Source organism: Spinacia oleracea, chromosome 4, assembly GCF_020520425.1.
Source record: "Spinacia oleracea cultivar Varoflay chromosome 4, BTI_SOV_V1, whole genome shotgun sequence".
Taxonomy (NCBI): domain Eukaryota; kingdom Viridiplantae; phylum Streptophyta; class Magnoliopsida; order Caryophyllales; family Amaranthaceae; genus Spinacia; species Spinacia oleracea.
In genome coordinates, this window is record NC_079490.1 from 107,864,036 (window position 1) to 107,881,705 (window position 17,670).

A 17,670-nucleotide genomic window follows, 5' to 3' on the forward strand; every position below is an offset into this window, starting at 1 on the left:
AACCTATTCCCTCCTCTCTTGTTTCGCATACCTTCAAGAGCTAATCAAAAGTACAAAGAGAATAATGAGAGTTCGAGTTGCAAGAATATTAGAACTTACCAATTTCGGCTCGATGAAGCGGCAACGACGTCAAGGGATTGCTCAATAATGGGCTGATGTGGAGCTCGATATGTACGTGAGTTATTAACACATCATTTTGGGTCATGTAGGTTAAATTTGTACTAGTCTTATAAAAAAGCAAATTTGACCTCCTTAAGCAAACATAGTGTAAAATCAAAATCAAATCATCAATATTAACAATAACACAAAAATTTTATAATTCTTTTGTTGTATCTTAAAAGATTTTTGAAAGGGAAAAATACATAATCTCTATTACATAAGTGAAGTTTGTAACATCAAAAAAACCAAAATAACTCCACAAATTCTTCTGACTATTTGGTGAAAATGACTGGCTATAACCTTTTGTAAGGCAGCTGAAAGATTAACCGATCGCAACTGCACATCTTCATCAACGACTAAAGAAGCCTCGTCTTTCGATGACAAAGGTAATGATGGAGTAATTACATTCGACATCTTTGTAGAAACTGTTCCACAAACCCCAAATGCCAATTAAAATGAATCGAACTTGAGCAATCATGAAACAAATATAACCCAAAAAATAAGTAGTCGATGTAAAAGTGCAATCTCCTAACCTTAGCTCAACCCCAGAAGAAGCAGCCCTCTCAGATTGATTCTTATGATTGTTGTTGAGTTCCTAAAAATGCAAAATCGATACCATCGTTAACAATTCTCTCATCATCATCATAATCGTCATCTAATTATCAATCACAAATCATCAAATCACAAAGCAAAATACAGTCAATAATACTAACGTGGTCTTTCTGATCCAGACTCCACCCTGCACCGTCAAACCCCCACCCTGATTCTGATTAAAATTAACTATATTCTCATCTCTATAAAGTTCTAGTCTAGGATGTTTCACACCCTCTCTTGCTATCAAAAAATCAAAATACTTTCACTAAATCAAGCTCAACTCAAATCTGTTTCTGATGTAGGCTCAACGTAAATCATAAATAACAGTAATAACAAAATTAAACAATATAATTAATTGCACTTAAATTCCTGTTCAACTGTAAATTGATATTCTAACAAAAAAAATACTACATAATGCTTCAATTTAATCAAAATCATACAATGGTACATAGGACATGGCCTAACTGTTGCAACCCTCAAAAATCAGCAAATCTGTTCTGGTCACCAGGCCCGTTGATAAGGGAGTGCAAGAAGCCCAACGGCACAGGGCCCAAAAATTTTAGAAGGTCCCGGTTAAAAAAAAGGGCCCAAAAAAATAAAATATTGCATCTATTTCACCTTACATTGGAAAGTTGTGTTTTTTTTTTCTCTTCTTATTGAGGAAAGTCAGCTTCCTCATTGTTTCTCACGCCATCATCATCATCAATCTTCCATCTTCTCCAATATTTATACTTCAAATTACTAAAATAAATCAGCCAATTTCCCATTAATCTCCCAATTATCAATGGAAAAATACATCATTTTCTTAATATCATATTTCTTAATATCATATTTTACACCATATAAAATTTTTCCCCAGTTTTTTCAATTCATTTAACACATCGATATTGTTAAATTGTTGAAATTTTTTGTGATTTATAAATTATGCCTCCTAGAAAAAATGTAAATGTGGGTATGAAAATATATGAATAAGAAGAAAATTTGAATTGCTAATTGATACTTAGAGAAGGGTCCAATTTTAATTCTAGAACAGGACCCTCCAAACTTTTAAAATGGCCCTGCTGGTCACTATCTATGAAGTTTGACTATTACACCACAAAGAACAACATCATTTAGTGCATCCATGTTCCAAATAAACTCGCTCCACCAAGTCCCCAACTTACCAAACACACATAAGACCAATAACTTCAAGGATGCACGCGTATATTGGGAGCGTTAAGAAATTTAAGCCTAACAACTTTCAGGATGCAAAAAAATAATGTAAATTGATATTCTACCAAAAAAAAATACTACATAATGCTTCAATTTATTCATAATCAACAAATTAATGAAGCAATTATATACATAATATCCTAATAACATTAAAATTAACAAATTAATTAGTGTTCGTACTAATAATTAAAAATAATAATGCCTGGGAGTTTGGAGAAGGTATCCCATATGCTCTTCCCTCGATTTCCTTCATTTACAGTTCCTTCAAACTGCAGATTTTTTTTCAAACTGCAGATTCAGTTATTCCTGTTCTAGGTATAGATAATCACACTTAATTTGTTCACACCATCTAATATTCACATAAATCAAAAGGTACAAAACTTGGTATCACCTGATTTTCTGGGCTTTAATATACTCCATGTCATCAAAAGCACTGTATACAGAAAGTGCCACTCGTGCATCCCGTCTAAGTTCCACAGTCGCTCAAAACACAATAGGAACTCCATCAGCTGTCAAATCTCCAGTTCATCGATCTGATGCCGGATTTTTGCGTCACACCTTCCACAAACGCATTTGCCTTAAAAAACACCAATTGAATCACCAAACAATCAATATTCAATCACACATTGTCGAAAAATTCGATTGCGAAATCCAAATCAGAATTAAATTGAGACTTGTAGGGAGAGAACTTATTAGGAATCCCAATCAGATTTCAAAAACCTAATCAAAAGCAAAACCTAGTTATAAATACGCTTTCAATTAGTAATGAAAATTACAAAAACGAAAACAAAATAGCAATTAAAATCCCTAGTTTGTAAAATAGGAGTCGCAAAAACAGAAACAAATCCGAAGAAACAACAAAATCGATTCAAAATCAAGGAGGAAAAAAAGAGGGGGAGAGAGACATACATCTTTCTATGAATCGCATTTGATTAAAAAAATAAAGGAATTGACACCATCATACTCCCAGAAAATATAGTTAGGGTTTGGAAATTGAAGGAATATAACCTGGGTTGCGTGAGGCGGCGACGTGTAACTCCGGCGGTGGAGGCGGCGGCATAGACAACGACTGAGTTGGAAAATCCCTAGTTCTTCTTCTCGCTTTCGATGCGGCGTTGAAGCTAAGGGATTTGAGTCAGCCAATTGATGTTCCTCTCTCCTTGACGCAACCGTCCCCGCTTTCTATGGCACCGAATCTAAGGAAGAGGTATGGTGGTAGTGAACCTTATGACTAAGTTTCCATCTGAATTGACTCCGCTCATAGGGTTTGAGGGATTAGAGCAGATGGAAATCAGAGAGGAAGAGAGAGATAGTCGGTGGAGTTGAGAGAGAAGGTGTCCGGTCATAGTGTTGGTTTAGGGTTTAACTGTACAGGGTATTTTGGACTTTTTGTTTGGGAACACGAAAAGTGTAGTTACTAAACTGTCCCTCCCCTCTTGACTTATATAGTAGAGCCCAAATTCTTATATGAGACTGTCCTCACCATCAACTGATGGTGAGACCAATTCACACTTGCGAATTTAGGTATGTTACTTCTATATTTTAGACATGTTACTTTTTTTTAATAATTTTAGAGGAGGTATTTTTTTTAGTTTAGGTATGTTATTTCTATAGTTTTTACATGTTACTTTTTTTATACGGAGTAGTTTTAGGGGAGATACCTTCTTAGTTAAGGTATGTTACTTCTATAGTTTAGACATGTTACCTTTTTTTTTTAATTTTAGAGGAAATACTTTTTTTAGTTTAGGTATGTGACTTCTATAGTTTATACATGTTACTTTTTTTTATACGGAGTAGTTTTTGGGGAGATACCTTCTTATTTTAGGTATGTTACTTCTATAGTTTAGACATGTTACTTTTTTTTTTAATTAATTTTAGAGGAGGTACCTTTTTAGTTTAGGTATATTACTTCTATAGTTTAGACATGTTACTTTTTTTTATACAGAGTAGTTTTAGGGGAGGTACCTTTTTAGTTTAGGTATATTACTTCTATAGTTTAGACATGTTACTTTTTTTATACGGATTAGTTTTAGGGGAGGTACCTTTTTAGTTTATGTATTACTTCTATTGTTTAGACATGTTACTTTTTTTTATAATTTTAGATGAGGTACTTTTTTAGTTTAGGTATGTTACTTCTATAGTTTATACATGTTACCTTTTTTTTTATACGGAATAGTTTTAGGGGAGGTACATTTTTAGTTTAGGTATGTTATTTCTATAGTTTAGATATGTTAATTTTTTTTTATATAATTTTAGAGGAGGTACTTTTTTAGTCTAGGTATGTTACTTCTATAGTTTAGATCTGTTACTTTTTTTTATAGTTTTAGGGGAGGTACGCTATTGGTTTCGCGCTCGTCACACCATCAAGTTGATGATGTGACTGGTCTTACAGGAGACGCGCTGGTAATAGAGATAATTTTAATGAAATTATGTCTTTAAAAATAATATCTAGATAACATTAAGAAAGCTATAATTTTTTTGAGGTGATTGAATGAAAATCAAGAATTTTGATCCGTGAGAATTGAATCTCTATTATATAAGCCAACAGCTGAGGGCGTTTTGGTAACTTAACTTTTCGTGTCCCCAAGCAAAAAGACAATTATACCCTCACCCGTATTAGCCCTGTAATCCTCCTCTCGACTCTCGCCCAAAACTTCTTTCTCTCTCCTCGAACTTCCTCCCTCTGTGAAACCCTAAAACCCGAAGAAGACTTCACGGAGGCTTCGATGGCGGCTTCTGTCTCGGTTATGGCACCATGACTCCAGCACGACTCTGCAAATACGGAAGGATGTCGGCGGGTGGTCATCTTCGGTGACCTGGCCGGGGGATCTGGTTGTTCGATTTGCGAGGGGAGGTTGACGAAGCGCTTTTGTCGCCTAAGATTTCCCTCTCTCTCTCCTCTCCCACGTCAACAGTAATTCATTTCTGCTATTTCATATTATCAATTTGAATCCTGCATTAAATCCGTTGAATTTCTAATTGCTATGCTACAAATTGAAATTTTGAACTTGATTAACGGTAGGAGATGGTAAATTGGTAAAAGTAGATGCTGCTTATTATTTTAAGAACTTGATTCAACGAAATGTTTATGGCGAAGGTCGATCTGATTCTTTTTGTCAGGAATTTAAGGAGATGCTATCGGAAACTGGGTTTGGTATTGATCCTATTGAATTGAATTGTTTGATATATTTTTTCTCTGGGAAATTTGGGTATATTCTTAATTCGGAGTTGTTTGTGGGTGATGGGTTTTCTTTTAATTTGGAGATAGATGTAGAGCTCAAAACCCTAACAGAGGAATTTCTAGAGATTTGGGGATTATTTTTTCCTGTTTTCATAATTATTAGGATTTTTAATTAGGTGTTGATAATTTATTTTAGTTTTGTGATTATTTTCAGGCATGAGAGTCTGCCATGGAAATTCCGCAACCTTCTACATGAAAATCGAAGCCTTCCAAACACAAAATTGGTGAATTACTTTGATTATTCTTGAAAAAAATCATTTCAATTATCTTTTTCTGAATTGAGTTATGTGGTTTCTGAAGTGAGGTATTTGGGTTGATTGATTGTTCAGCTTTTATTCTTCTGGTTTGGAGTTGGTGATTGCTGCAACTCTTGCAAGGTCAGTAACATTTTTTTTTGTTTTATAATTTGATTTTAAAAGGAAATTAATTCTAGGGTTTTTTCTTTCAATTTTTAATTGGTGATAAATTTGGTTGCAATTGATAAATTGTTCAAATTGTATTTGATTATGATTTTCCTGTGTAATATGGACAGGAAGGGGTAGTTTTTGCGCTGTCCATATTTATTTTCTGGAATATTTGATTATGATTTTCCGGTGTAATATGGACATGATTGTTTCTGGAATTTTTGATCTGATAATTCAATCTCTATTTATTTTCAAAAGGTATGTATGCCGGTTGCACCAGTACTTTCAGCTTAATTTATCACATTTGATATGTCAGTGTAACTGCATACCAGATCAAGAATGATGCCTTAGAAACCGGTGAACTCGGTTACATTAATGAAGGTACACATTAATACAGCAGCTCCATATGTTCCAACTGTTTGAAGCTTTGAATAGATGGGCTTACTTTCTAAAGAAATTTGATAAGTTATCTGCAATTTTTTTTTCAGCTGCAATGGTACGCTTTCAAATAGCAGGGAATTTTCTTGGCCTTCCTGCATTTACTGTCCCGGTGAGAATACAATTCTTTTACCTTTTGCATTACTTATGTAAGTGAAAATGCGGTTAATACTGTCACTCTTCCCTGAACAAATTCAATTACTTTTGTAGATTGGATATGATAAAGAAGGGTTGCCTATCGGTCTACAATTTATTGGAAAACCTTCGGCTGAAGCAACATTCATTCACATAGCTTCTGCAGTCTAGGTAAACCTTCCTGTTTTCAAGAACCCGTATTAAAAAACTGTTACGATCTTGCCATGATTTTACCAAAATAACTCTCATAATTGTCTCCTTCCAAATGTATCTCTTTGATTGCATGTATTATGTTTCTTTTATGGGATGATTGTATGATTTGGAAATTCTGATATCATTTTGAACTGGGATTTAAGAGGGTTAAGAAAGGTCCTCTGCCTAAAATTTTGGGTATAAACCCAAAATAAATGATTGATCCTTCAATTATCAACTCCTACAAGTTGGTGGTACCTAATGGGTGTGTTCATGTGAAAGAATTCAGCTTTATAAACACGAAAACTGATGTGATGAATTGGTCATATTCTAATCCAGTATTGTGCATGGAAGGATCAACCACAAGCAGCAAACAGATAGGGATGCAGAATTCAATGTCAGGGATTTTGAGTTTCAGTGAAGATGCTAGCATTAAATGTGCTTCTTCTGCCAGGAACTTTTGTTCTTTTATGGTTATGTGATTTGATTTACTGTTTGAACCCTCCTTTTGGAAAAAATCTTCCTGAAATTCCCAATAAATTGTCCTAATTTTTGTTGTTGTTTGATTGCTGTGTTTATAATGCAAAATTTCCATTTTAGTAACTTAATGGTTTTAGTCTAGCTGATTTTGATTTTTCAAGATTGAATATATTTACATTTCGCAAAATTTGGTTTTTAACCTAGGAATTTCCTTAGTACGGAGTATAGGATTTGTATTTATGATTTGGGGGTGTTTTGGATGTAATTTGTGGTTGTTTTGTAGGATTTGGTTTTCCTCATTTTATGATTAATTTTTTTCACTTTTGGTTATTTTTAATATTTTGAGCTGCCCAATTATTTAACTGTTAACAAAAAATTTTGGTATTTTTTTGTTGTCTTCAATTGTGTGCTCTTGGTTGATATCGTCATTGTCTAGAACTCTAGAAGTGATTAGAAGATGTTGACCCAAACTTTATGTGAAAGTTGTGTGTCAGTGACCATTCTGGATAATTAGGTTGAGATTATTGTGAAATGATGTTTCTTAATTTGAATCTAGACTTAATAATCATAGACATCCAAGACTTATGATAATATTTTCTGTATTTTGAGGAAATCAGAACTGTTTCCTCATGTTGCATCGTCGTTCTCCAGTCTGTTTCCTTTGCCATCTCAGAATACTAATAACGTGTTTGTCTATTCCAGGCAAGATATTTGAGATCGGCTCTACAGGAATCAGTAGCTTGGGAGGTCACAGCCAGAAACAAACGAACTGAATGCATTAACAGGTTTGTCCTTTAGTTTGGGAAAATGCCTTTGGTAATAACCACATTTTAATCACATTTTAATGCCGTTGTGTTAAATGTTTTAATTAAAAAGTTAATTATAATTAAATATGAATGGTACAATGATTTTAAAATGGAGAATAGTTACAAAATTATTTTGGAGAAACAATTTTTTTACGGAATTACAAAAGTAAATTATTATTATTTTATTATTATTTTTTGGTAAAATAGCCAGATTTCCTTCTGTTTATTGGATGAGAATGTATTAGCTAATCCACCTATGCAGAACTTCATTGAGCTAATCTCATGTTTACTCAAATTTCTAGCCCAAAAAGCCACAAACTCCTGCTGCTCACTCTATATTAAAGAATTGTTGCTGCTGCTGCCGAATTGTTGTTGGTGATGCTGCTTCTGTACTCTACAAGATCTACAAGAAAGCAGGCAATTCTGGTTCAACTTGCATCAAGAACTCAGGAAGCATGCATTAGGCTTGGCTTTGAAAAAAGTTGTAGAAAGAAGTTCATAAATGGGGTTAATGAAACAAAATGGAGTAACTCTTAGGTACATGATGGAATTTTTGAATTTATGTTTTGGTACCAAGAATTAGATTTTGTCATGTAAAGGCATGATTACTCTGTTTCACAATTTAGATGTATAATCGTATAGTATAAAGTTAATTTTTTTAAATACAAACTTTGTGAACATTTTTTTTAATCTAATATTTATATTTAGTGGTTGTAATACAATTTTAAGTTTTTATATAATTTCGGACGCATCGCGTGCATAAAATTCTAGTTGCATGTATTGAGGCCTTGGGGGTATTGATTGACTTTGTGGATTCAGTGGATGTGTAATTTGGGTAACCGAATTTGGAAAATTTAATACAATTATGTCTTTTTTTCCAACTTATTTGTGGCACCTTTTGAATTCAATACGAGGCAAATAGGATTTTAAGTGAATTTTCGATTAAAGGTCATTACCTAATTTACTTGTTATTTCCATAACAAATTTGCTTGATTAATTCCTCTTACTTAATGCTTGATTATTACCGTGAATAGAGATTTAAAATCTGTTACTACTACTAATATAAATAGTTGCCTAAATAATAGAGATTTAAAATATGTTTACTACTACTAATATCAACAATTGCCTAAGTAATAATAGAAATTTAAAGTTCGATTACTACTACCGTATCAACAGTCGCCTTAATAATATTTCAGTTTAGTTAGAAACAACGTACATTGTGCTATTGGCCGGTTTGGCATTTTTCCTTTTTATTCTACTAGGTATAATTAATTATTTGGTGGGATTAATTGGGGGGTTATTTGGTTTAACTCCCTTTCCTGGTTTTTTTTAATTACTAGTTGAACCGTCGCGTGCTATGCACGCGCCAGTCAACTTGATATTTTATTACTCAATTTGTTTATTAATTTATTCATTATTATGTATTATCCATAAACATTCATCTCCATTATATAAGCCAAGAGCTGAGGGACTTTTTCGTAAAATAACTTTTCGTGTCCCCCATGTAAAATACCAAAACACCCTCAAATCTTTTACTTTCAAACCCTTCCTGTGTTTAGGGAATCCCAAAATCCCCTCAAACCCTTTCAATTCACAGTTCCTTCGAATTCCGTTTTTGCTCTCTTTCAAATTCCATTTTTAAGATTTTGGGGAAGAAATCAAGGCTTCCTCGCCGTCTTCCCGCAAGTGGTCCCGCAAAGATGGTCATCCTCAACCGCCCCGACGGCTGTGTCTCCTCGATAGACAAATTTCCAGATTACAGGTAGTCATATTTCCAGATTTTGCTTCAATTTTCATCTCTTTTTCTTAGATTTTGTTTTAATTTTCGTTGATTTTGGTTGTAGACGAGGATGAGCAAATATCCCACCACTGTCTGCCCTCCGCATCCACCACTCTTTCCGCTCCAACCTTTAAATTCTACCAGAAAAGGCAGCGGCGCTATGAGCTACACCACCATTGTTTGGTGTAGCACGGTGGTCGTCTTCGTGGTGGGGCCATGTGGATCCGACACCTAAAGATCCTACACCGAAGCTTTCAGGTTTTTCCTTCTTTAATTATCTTCAATTTCTGAATTTTTAGAACTTTCTAGGTCTATGTATTTAAATTTCCATTTTTTTGTGATTTTTGGTGTTTTAGATTAGGGTTTATCCCCTTCTCATCTCACCTCATAGATGGGAGCTCCACAGATTCACAGAAAGGTGATTTATTCTTTGTTCGGCCTCCAAATTTCTAATATCAACATATATGATTCATTTGCTGATTATTATTATTATTTTGATCAATTCTGTTTTTGTTTTGTTTCTTGGAATGTTTATGCATCCCTGAAGTGAAAAATATATGTTAGAAATATATATAGAGAGTTTTTGGATATTACTTCTGGGATTGCTGCTAATGCCCTTGGTCATGGTGATCCTGATTGGGTTAGAGCCATTTCTAACCAGGCCCGTACTTTGACCCATGTTAGCAACATTTTCTACACCGTTCCCATGGTATACCAGTAATTACATGCACTCTCTTTCTTTCTCTGTCTTTTGTGGATTAAGTTATTTTTGTTAGTATTGGTGTTTTGGGTTGTAATTTGATTATTAGTTTTAATTTTGGAGCTCATTGATGCATTGTTTGTGTGCATAAAATCACAAGTAAATTGGATTCTTGCATCCACTATTTATCGAAAGCTTGCTCTCTTTTTTCTTTCACAATACGATACTTGATCATCAAGCTGCGCTTGAGTTCCAGCCCTGAGAAGTTGTTACCGGTTGATTAGAAGTTATTTTATTTCTTTTGATATTATTGAGGCATGCATTTTCACACACACAAACTCCACATGTAGAATAGAGGAAATGTTCTCAAAATCTAGCCCTGTAATACGATTGATCATCAAGCTGCACTTGACCATTTCTTCTTAATGGTTAGAATTAATTTAATTCATATTATTTTAGGTTTATATATGATATGGGTTGATGTTTGATTGTCGTTAACCTGCAGTATTTATTTGATGATTGAATTTTAGTTGGATGACAATATTGCTAGAAATGTGTATTTTGGTGATTATAATTGTTCAATTGTTGATGATTGGATTTTAGTTAGATGACTATATTGCTAGAATTGGCGAACCTTAGCTTCATCCAAAGCTGCTGAGAGCACACATTTGCATTTTTTAGTTTGGACTTTGGTATATTTGATAGAAAGAAAAATCTTTTAGCAAAAAAATCACTCATTGGACTTCGGTATATTTCTTTTAGTTTGGAAAACTGATGAAATTTATATACTCAGAAAGAAACTTTACTGCATTTTTTCAGCATAACCTATTTTACTTTGATTCTTCATTTCCTTAATTGGATGTCCATATGGGATATGACGATATGCACACAATTTTTGAACTGATGTTTTGATGACAAATGTTGAATGGAAGCGAAATCGAAATGTGGGAAGAAGGGTAATCCAAGAAACAACACTTGCTGTGTTGCTTGGGATTTAAATAAGGGGAAGAGGAAGTCTGTATACACAAGGAAATATATGGAGGGAATGAGGTATGTGAACTTTAAAGGACAGGGGAATTTTCGGAATGAGATTACAATGGATTTTCTGCGACTGTGAAGGAGTATGTTGCATTGGGTAGTTTTCAGCATCAACAAGCTGGTGGCAGCATGAAGAATTGTTGCACAATGACGGGTTTCTGGGTGCTTCTTGCTCAACTGTTCCAAACTTCAGTAACCGAGGAACTATGGGTATATTCTCTATTGCCCCTATGATCTTTAAATTTTTTCCATTAATGATACTTTATCACGCTTCTTGAACTTTATTTGTTGGTATTATGTTGCAAATTTGGATTATTTTGTTAAATTCCATCTCGAAGTCACTGTTGAAAGCTTTCTTGAATGATTGAGTGATGTTGCCACTGCTTACCCATGAAATTTGAGTGTTTTTGTATGATTGAGTGTTAAAGTTTTGCATATGTAGTGAAGAGTGAGATAACATTGTGTTATTTGAATCGTCTGTGCAAAAGTATAACCGATATTGTATTTTTTTTAGTCCAATAGAGTTTTACTTCCCCAACCGGTAGGAAATGGTGTTATTTATATTTCTTTGAGTACTTGATTTAAATTGCACAGGTTTGATTTTTCTGAATTTTTGGGGATTATTTTCTGAACTTATGAGTTCATTGATTACTTCTGAATTTTTGTGATTTTTTCAAGTTCGATCTAAAGTGGAGACGCATCAAGGAGAAGAATCAACAATATGGGAAAAACATCTACGAGAGAAGAAATTAAGTAATATGATGCAAATTTTGAATTGTTTTAGTTGTTTTTACTTTTTAGTACTGAATTTGAGTAAATTGTGTTCATTTTTTATTTTAAGGAAAATCGCCATGAATTATGTAATTTGGTCTGGTTTGTGACAATATATTCATCTATCATTATAGTTTGTGTATAATCTCGCACGCATCGCGTGCATATAAGACTAGTATAACTACGTGCAAACTCAAGTGTTACATATGTAATAACACATTTCTATGAGCTAAATTATTACTCTTATCATCCCAATTTAAAGATACTTCTAATATTGTTCTTAATTTATTACAACAATTCGGGTTTGTCTTATTTTCACATTATCTTTTGACCATGTATTATAATTTTTGCATAAATTATTTTCTACATGATTTTATTAGATTCGTTACAATGTATAATTTTAAAATAGTAATTGTTTTATATATTAATTAAATTATAATTAAAGATATTAAAGATCAAATTTGTGTATTGAAAAAAGTAGAAATTCAATTATGTGTTAAATAAAGAACAAAGGAAATATTATTTACATTTTTAAGGTGAATATTAATGAATTTTGATCGTAAGTCAAATAAAGTTCCATGAGCATGACATATTACTCGGACTTTATAGCTAGACGATATTTATAGTTTTCAACACGTACACAAAGAGTTATAAATATTTTTATTTACGCTCTTGTGAATTACGAAGTTCATAATCATAAAGGATTTTAACTGGAGTTATTTTTTCCGAAAGTAGGAAGCTTAATTAACGGTAAAGCACTTGGTATTTTATTTGATTAAGAGTATTAAGTTAATACTTGGCAACATTATAAACTAACATGGTATTGACATGTCAAGAGAACAAACTTCATTGAAATTTACATGGACGGTATATTGAATAAATATACTACCACTAGTAGAAAAAACCCTTGTTGCAGCGGGCTTTTAGACCCCTGTTGCAGCGTACATCGTATGCTGCAACTGGGGGGCCTGCAACAAGTATTGACTTGTTGCAGCGTACAATGTACGCTGCGAAAAGTACTTTTTTGCAGCGTACATTTGCATGTACGCTGCAACAAGTGTGTAAAATTAGGCAAAAATTAAGACTTGTTGCAGCGTACAAAATGATGTACGCTGCAACAGACTGGTTTGTTGCAGCGGGCTTTTATTTGTACGCTGCAACAAACCAGTCTGTTGCAGCGTACATCATTTTGTTCGCTGCAACAAACCAGTCTGTTGCAGCGTACATCATTTTGTACGCTGCAACAAGTCTTGATTTTTGCCTAATTTTACACACTTGTTGCAGCGAACAAGTATATGCCCCCTGCAACAAAGCTGTGCTTTTGGCGGGAAAATTTTAGTTTTATTTATCTATACCTAGGGTGTCTTGCACCAAATATAGGAACCTGTCAACAACAATAAATAAAATATCGTAACCTGTAGAACAAATATAAAAAATAATAACTGGTGTTTTGTATACATATATATATATCCCAAAACCAAAGTGCACGTACTACATTCAAATATACGTTCCAATTTCAATGTACGCATACATTTTAATGTAAACGATTGTTCTATAACAACTAAACCACCTCGATCAAGCGCGCTCAAGCCAATAGTAAATACTTGCGGGTAAAACACTTAGCCGGTTGCTCACGAACCACATCAATTTCCTCACTAGTATAGGCGCATTCCTCGGAGTGTAGACCTTTACAAAAACAGAAATTTCAACTAAGCATTAGATTAAATTCAAATTAAATATCACACTTTAACATTCAAGCAACTAATAACAATGTCCTAATAGTCTTGGAAACTTAAAGCTAAGCATATTAATCATGTAAAAGGTATAAAATGAATTCTTAGGTTATGTAGCTCAAATTTGGGAGCGAAAATGTCATTTTAGCCTAAATAAAACCTATAACGACCCAATGAGCCTTAAATGTGCGTAAATAGATTGGAATGAGTCTTAGAAAGTTAAAACTATGCATATTAAACATGTAAAAAGTTTAAAATGAGTCATTAGGTTCTTTAGTTCAAAGTTGGGAGCGAAAATGTCAATCCAGCCTAAATAAGACCTATAACGACCCAATGAACCTTAAATGTGCATAAATAGATTGGAACGAGTCTTGGAAACTTAAAGCTAAGTATATTAATCATTTAAAAGGTTTAAAATGAGTCCTTAGGTTCTTTATTTCAAATTTGGGAGAGAAAATGCTCATTTTAGCCTAAATATGGCCAATAACGACCAAACAAACCTTAAATGTGCATAAATAGATTGGAATAAGTCTTGGAAACTTCAAACTAAGCATATTAATCATGTAAAGGGTTTAAAATGAGTCTTTAGGTTCTTTAGTTCAAGATTAGGAGCGAAAATGTCTCATTTTAGCCTAAATATGACCTATAACGACCAAACAAGTCTCAAATGTGCATAATAGATCGGATTGATTTTTGAAAAGTTAAAAATAATCATATGAATCATGTAATAAGTTTGAAATTATTTTTTAGGTTTGTTAGTTCAAAGTTGGGAGCGAAAATGTCATATTAGCCTAAATATGACCTATAATGGCCAAACAAGTCTCAAATGTGCATAAATAGATTGGATTGAGTCTTGGAAATTTAAAACTAATCATATGAATCATGTAGTAAGTTCGAAATGAGTTCTTAGGTTCGTTAGTTCAAAGTTGGGAGCTTGGGAGCTAAAATGCCTCATTTTAGCCTAAACATGACCTATAACGACCAAACAAGTCTCAAATGTTCATAAATCGATTGGATTGAGTCTTGGAAACTTAAAAAAATCATATTAATCATGTAATAAGTTGGAAGTGAGTCCTTAGGTTCGTTAGTTCAAAGTTGTGAACGAAAACGTCATTTTAGCCTAAATATGACCTATAATGGCCAAACAAGTCTCAAACGTGCATAAATAGATTGGATTGAATCTTGGAAACATAAAAATAATCATATTAATCATGTAATAAGTTAACTCTATATATGTCATTTTAGCTCTATATATGACCTATAACAACCCAACGAACCTTAAATGTGCATAAATAGGTTCGAATGAGATTTAGAAACTTAAAACTATGCATATTAGTCATGTAACAAGAATCAAATGAGTCCTTAGGTTCTTTAGTTCAAAGTTGGGAGCGAAAATGTCATTTTAGCTCTATATATGACCTATAACGACCCAACGAGCCATAAATGTGCATAAATAAGTTCGAATGAGTTTTAGAAACTTAAAACTATGCATATTAGTCATGTAATAAGAATCAAATGAGTCCTTAGGTTCTTTAGTTCAAAGTTGGGAGCGAAAATGTCATTTTAGCTCTATATATGACCTATAACGACCCAACGAGCCATAAATGTGCATAAATAGGTTCGAATGAGTTTTAGAAACTTAAAACTATGCATATTAGTCATGTAATAAGAATCAAATGAGTCCTTAGGTTCTTTAGTTCAAAGTTGGGAGCGAAAATGTCATTTTAGCTCAATATATGACCTATAACGACCCAACCATGCCACCTATTCCCTTGACACGCCGGATTTACTGTTTTCCCGGCGGATTTTGGTTGTTTAGGTAGTCAAATTTCAGATTTGTCGCTGGAGTGAGACTTAGTGAGAGAGGTGAGATCTTAGAGATAGGTTACCCATACAATATTTTATATCAAATTGCATTCACTTTATCTCTGTTGTTGAATGTAACGTATTTAAACAAATTCAGTTTTTGAGTGGCAACTTCCATAAACTTTACCATAATTCCATCCCAAGATGACAGTTATAAACTTGTAATGAGATGCTACTATAAGTTCCCATTTTGCACGCATCACTTTTACTACAGTTTACCAAGAGAAAAGATCTTACCTCCTATGACATCTAAGGGTGTAACTCTTGCTTCATGTCCTGACAATGTCCTGATAAGCTTGAAGTCTCGAGATGACCATACCTGATGAAATAGGGCAAAATGATACAAAACACTCCTTGTAACTTAACAAAACAGACTACTGAGAGTAATTGAGTGCCAAGTCTCATACCTTAACAGTTGTATCATATGAAGCAGTGACCAAATAATATCCCTCCTGAGGCTCAAATTTGACCTGTGAAATAAGCTTTGAATGGGCAGGAATTATGTACAATGACTTTTTCTTTCTCAAGTCCCAAATCCGACAAGTGTTATCCTCAGAACCAGTGGCCAAATGATAGCCATTAGGAGAGAAATCAACTCCATAAACCTGAGAGGAAAAAGAAAAAACCTGAGTCAACAATCAGGGTTAGCATCACAAAAATAAATGTTAATGACTAGAGAAGAAATTTACAGGTTTGATGTGGCCTTCCAAAGCAAGAATACTTCTCAGATGGATGGAAGGCAATACGAGCTAGGCGGTCTAAATGACCTTCAAATGTTCTCAATAAAGTGCCATCTGTGTTCCACAACTTTGCAGTACGATCAGCTGAGGCAGTTGCTACATTGTCACTTACAGGAGAAAATGCAACATATACTCCATATCTTGGCAACCCCACTAACAGAGCTAAAGAAACAAAACAAGCAATAAACAGACCATTAGTACTCCCCTTCAAAAATGACAAACCAGTCTCATAATTTAGGGCAATGGCCCCGCAATCATGGCTAATTGAATGCACAGTTAAGCACCATGCTCTCCATATCTTGACAGATACAACAGATTAGTCAGCTCAATTGTCGATCTAACTCTCATAATTTATAAATCAAGTTGGACAAATCAACATACACGAATCTCATAATAGCATAACAGGAGACATAATCAGAAGATGGATCTAGTGTTGCTGGACTCAAAACACTCAATCCACCCCCACCCCCGCCCCGGCCCCGGCCAGAACAAAAACAAAAAAGACAAAGACAAAAACAAAGGAAATACACTGCATATCGTGTGCACATGAAGAAGTAAACAAACCACCAATCAGCTACCAAGCTCATCATACAACAAAACAGTAATCAAGAAATGCCAAAACAAACAAAAAATTGGTTGAATGAGATGTACTTACCTACCAAAATCTCACAGCTGGTTTCCCATATGAGGACTTTATACAGAACTTTTTTACATTCTGAGGTACTGACTTGATTGTTGTACGAACACGTCCGGATACATTATCCCCAAACTTTGGTTTCATTGAAGTGATCCATTCTCCATGATTTGTTTTAAACTCATACCTGATAGAGATTTTAGCAAGTCAGAATAATATACAAGAATCAAACCCCCACAAGTCCATAGATTCCAGTTAATAAAAGTTAAATCTATAGCAGCTAGACCGTCGAATAAGCAAACATCAGTATGCAATTTCATTGTAATTCAAAATAAAAAATACAAATTCCTTTCTCCTAAGAAGCCTGCGGGCATTAACAATCAGTATTACTTAAACACCTAAGTACCTAATCAAGTCCACATTTCAAGCTAGGACATAAAACATTATCGAGCTATAAGCTAACTTCGAAGGGAAGGCTCAAGGCTCAACAACAATAGATAATCTAGAATGGAAAAAGGCTAAATAAAGTTTGACAAAATGCTCAACCTAAAACAGGTAGAAGCAGCATTCGCTGCAGTTGCGTACCATTCTTCTCAAAAATGGATAACGCCAAATAAAAATTGGAATTTTCAACATACAGGTCTACCAGGAAATAGCAGCTTCAATCTTCCCCCATGAACAACTTGCCACAAAAAAAAAAATTAATATAAATGAACAAACCCTAATTCTGAAAACGAAAATCAAGAG

The 17,670-nt window shown here is 33.9% G+C and overlaps 1 protein-coding gene and 1 long non-coding RNA gene across 3 annotated transcripts; both read right to left on the reverse strand.

Annotated features, from left to right (window-relative positions):
* Positions 1 to 268: 268 nt before the first annotated feature.
* On the reverse strand, positions 269 to 3,312 carry LOC130459296 (uncharacterized). 2 transcript variants are annotated; one of them, XR_008918600.1, is made up of 4 exons: positions 2,974 to 3,312; positions 2,357 to 2,542; positions 693 to 754; positions 269 to 584 (listed from the first exon to the last, which is right to left on the reverse strand). It is a non-coding gene; the product is annotated as an uncharacterized lncRNA (long non-coding RNA). The 2 variants fall into 2 exon arrangements; XR_008918599.1 differs by lacking the exons at positions 269 to 584; positions 693 to 754 and adding an exon at positions 762 to 2,234 and having other exon boundaries at positions 2,974 to 3,306.
* Positions 3,313 to 13,379: 10,067 nt separating this feature from the next.
* On the reverse strand, positions 13,380 to 17,070 carry LOC130471779 (probable E3 ubiquitin ligase complex SCF subunit sconB). The gene is given in 7 exon segments (XM_056842079.1): positions 13,380 to 13,636; positions 15,787 to 15,868; positions 15,957 to 16,154; positions 16,239 to 16,290; positions 16,292 to 16,587; positions 16,756 to 16,863; positions 16,960 to 17,070. Coding segments are annotated over 7 exon segments (948 nt in total). The 3' UTR covers positions 13,380 to 13,535.
* Positions 17,071 to 17,670: the final 600 nt, after the last annotated feature.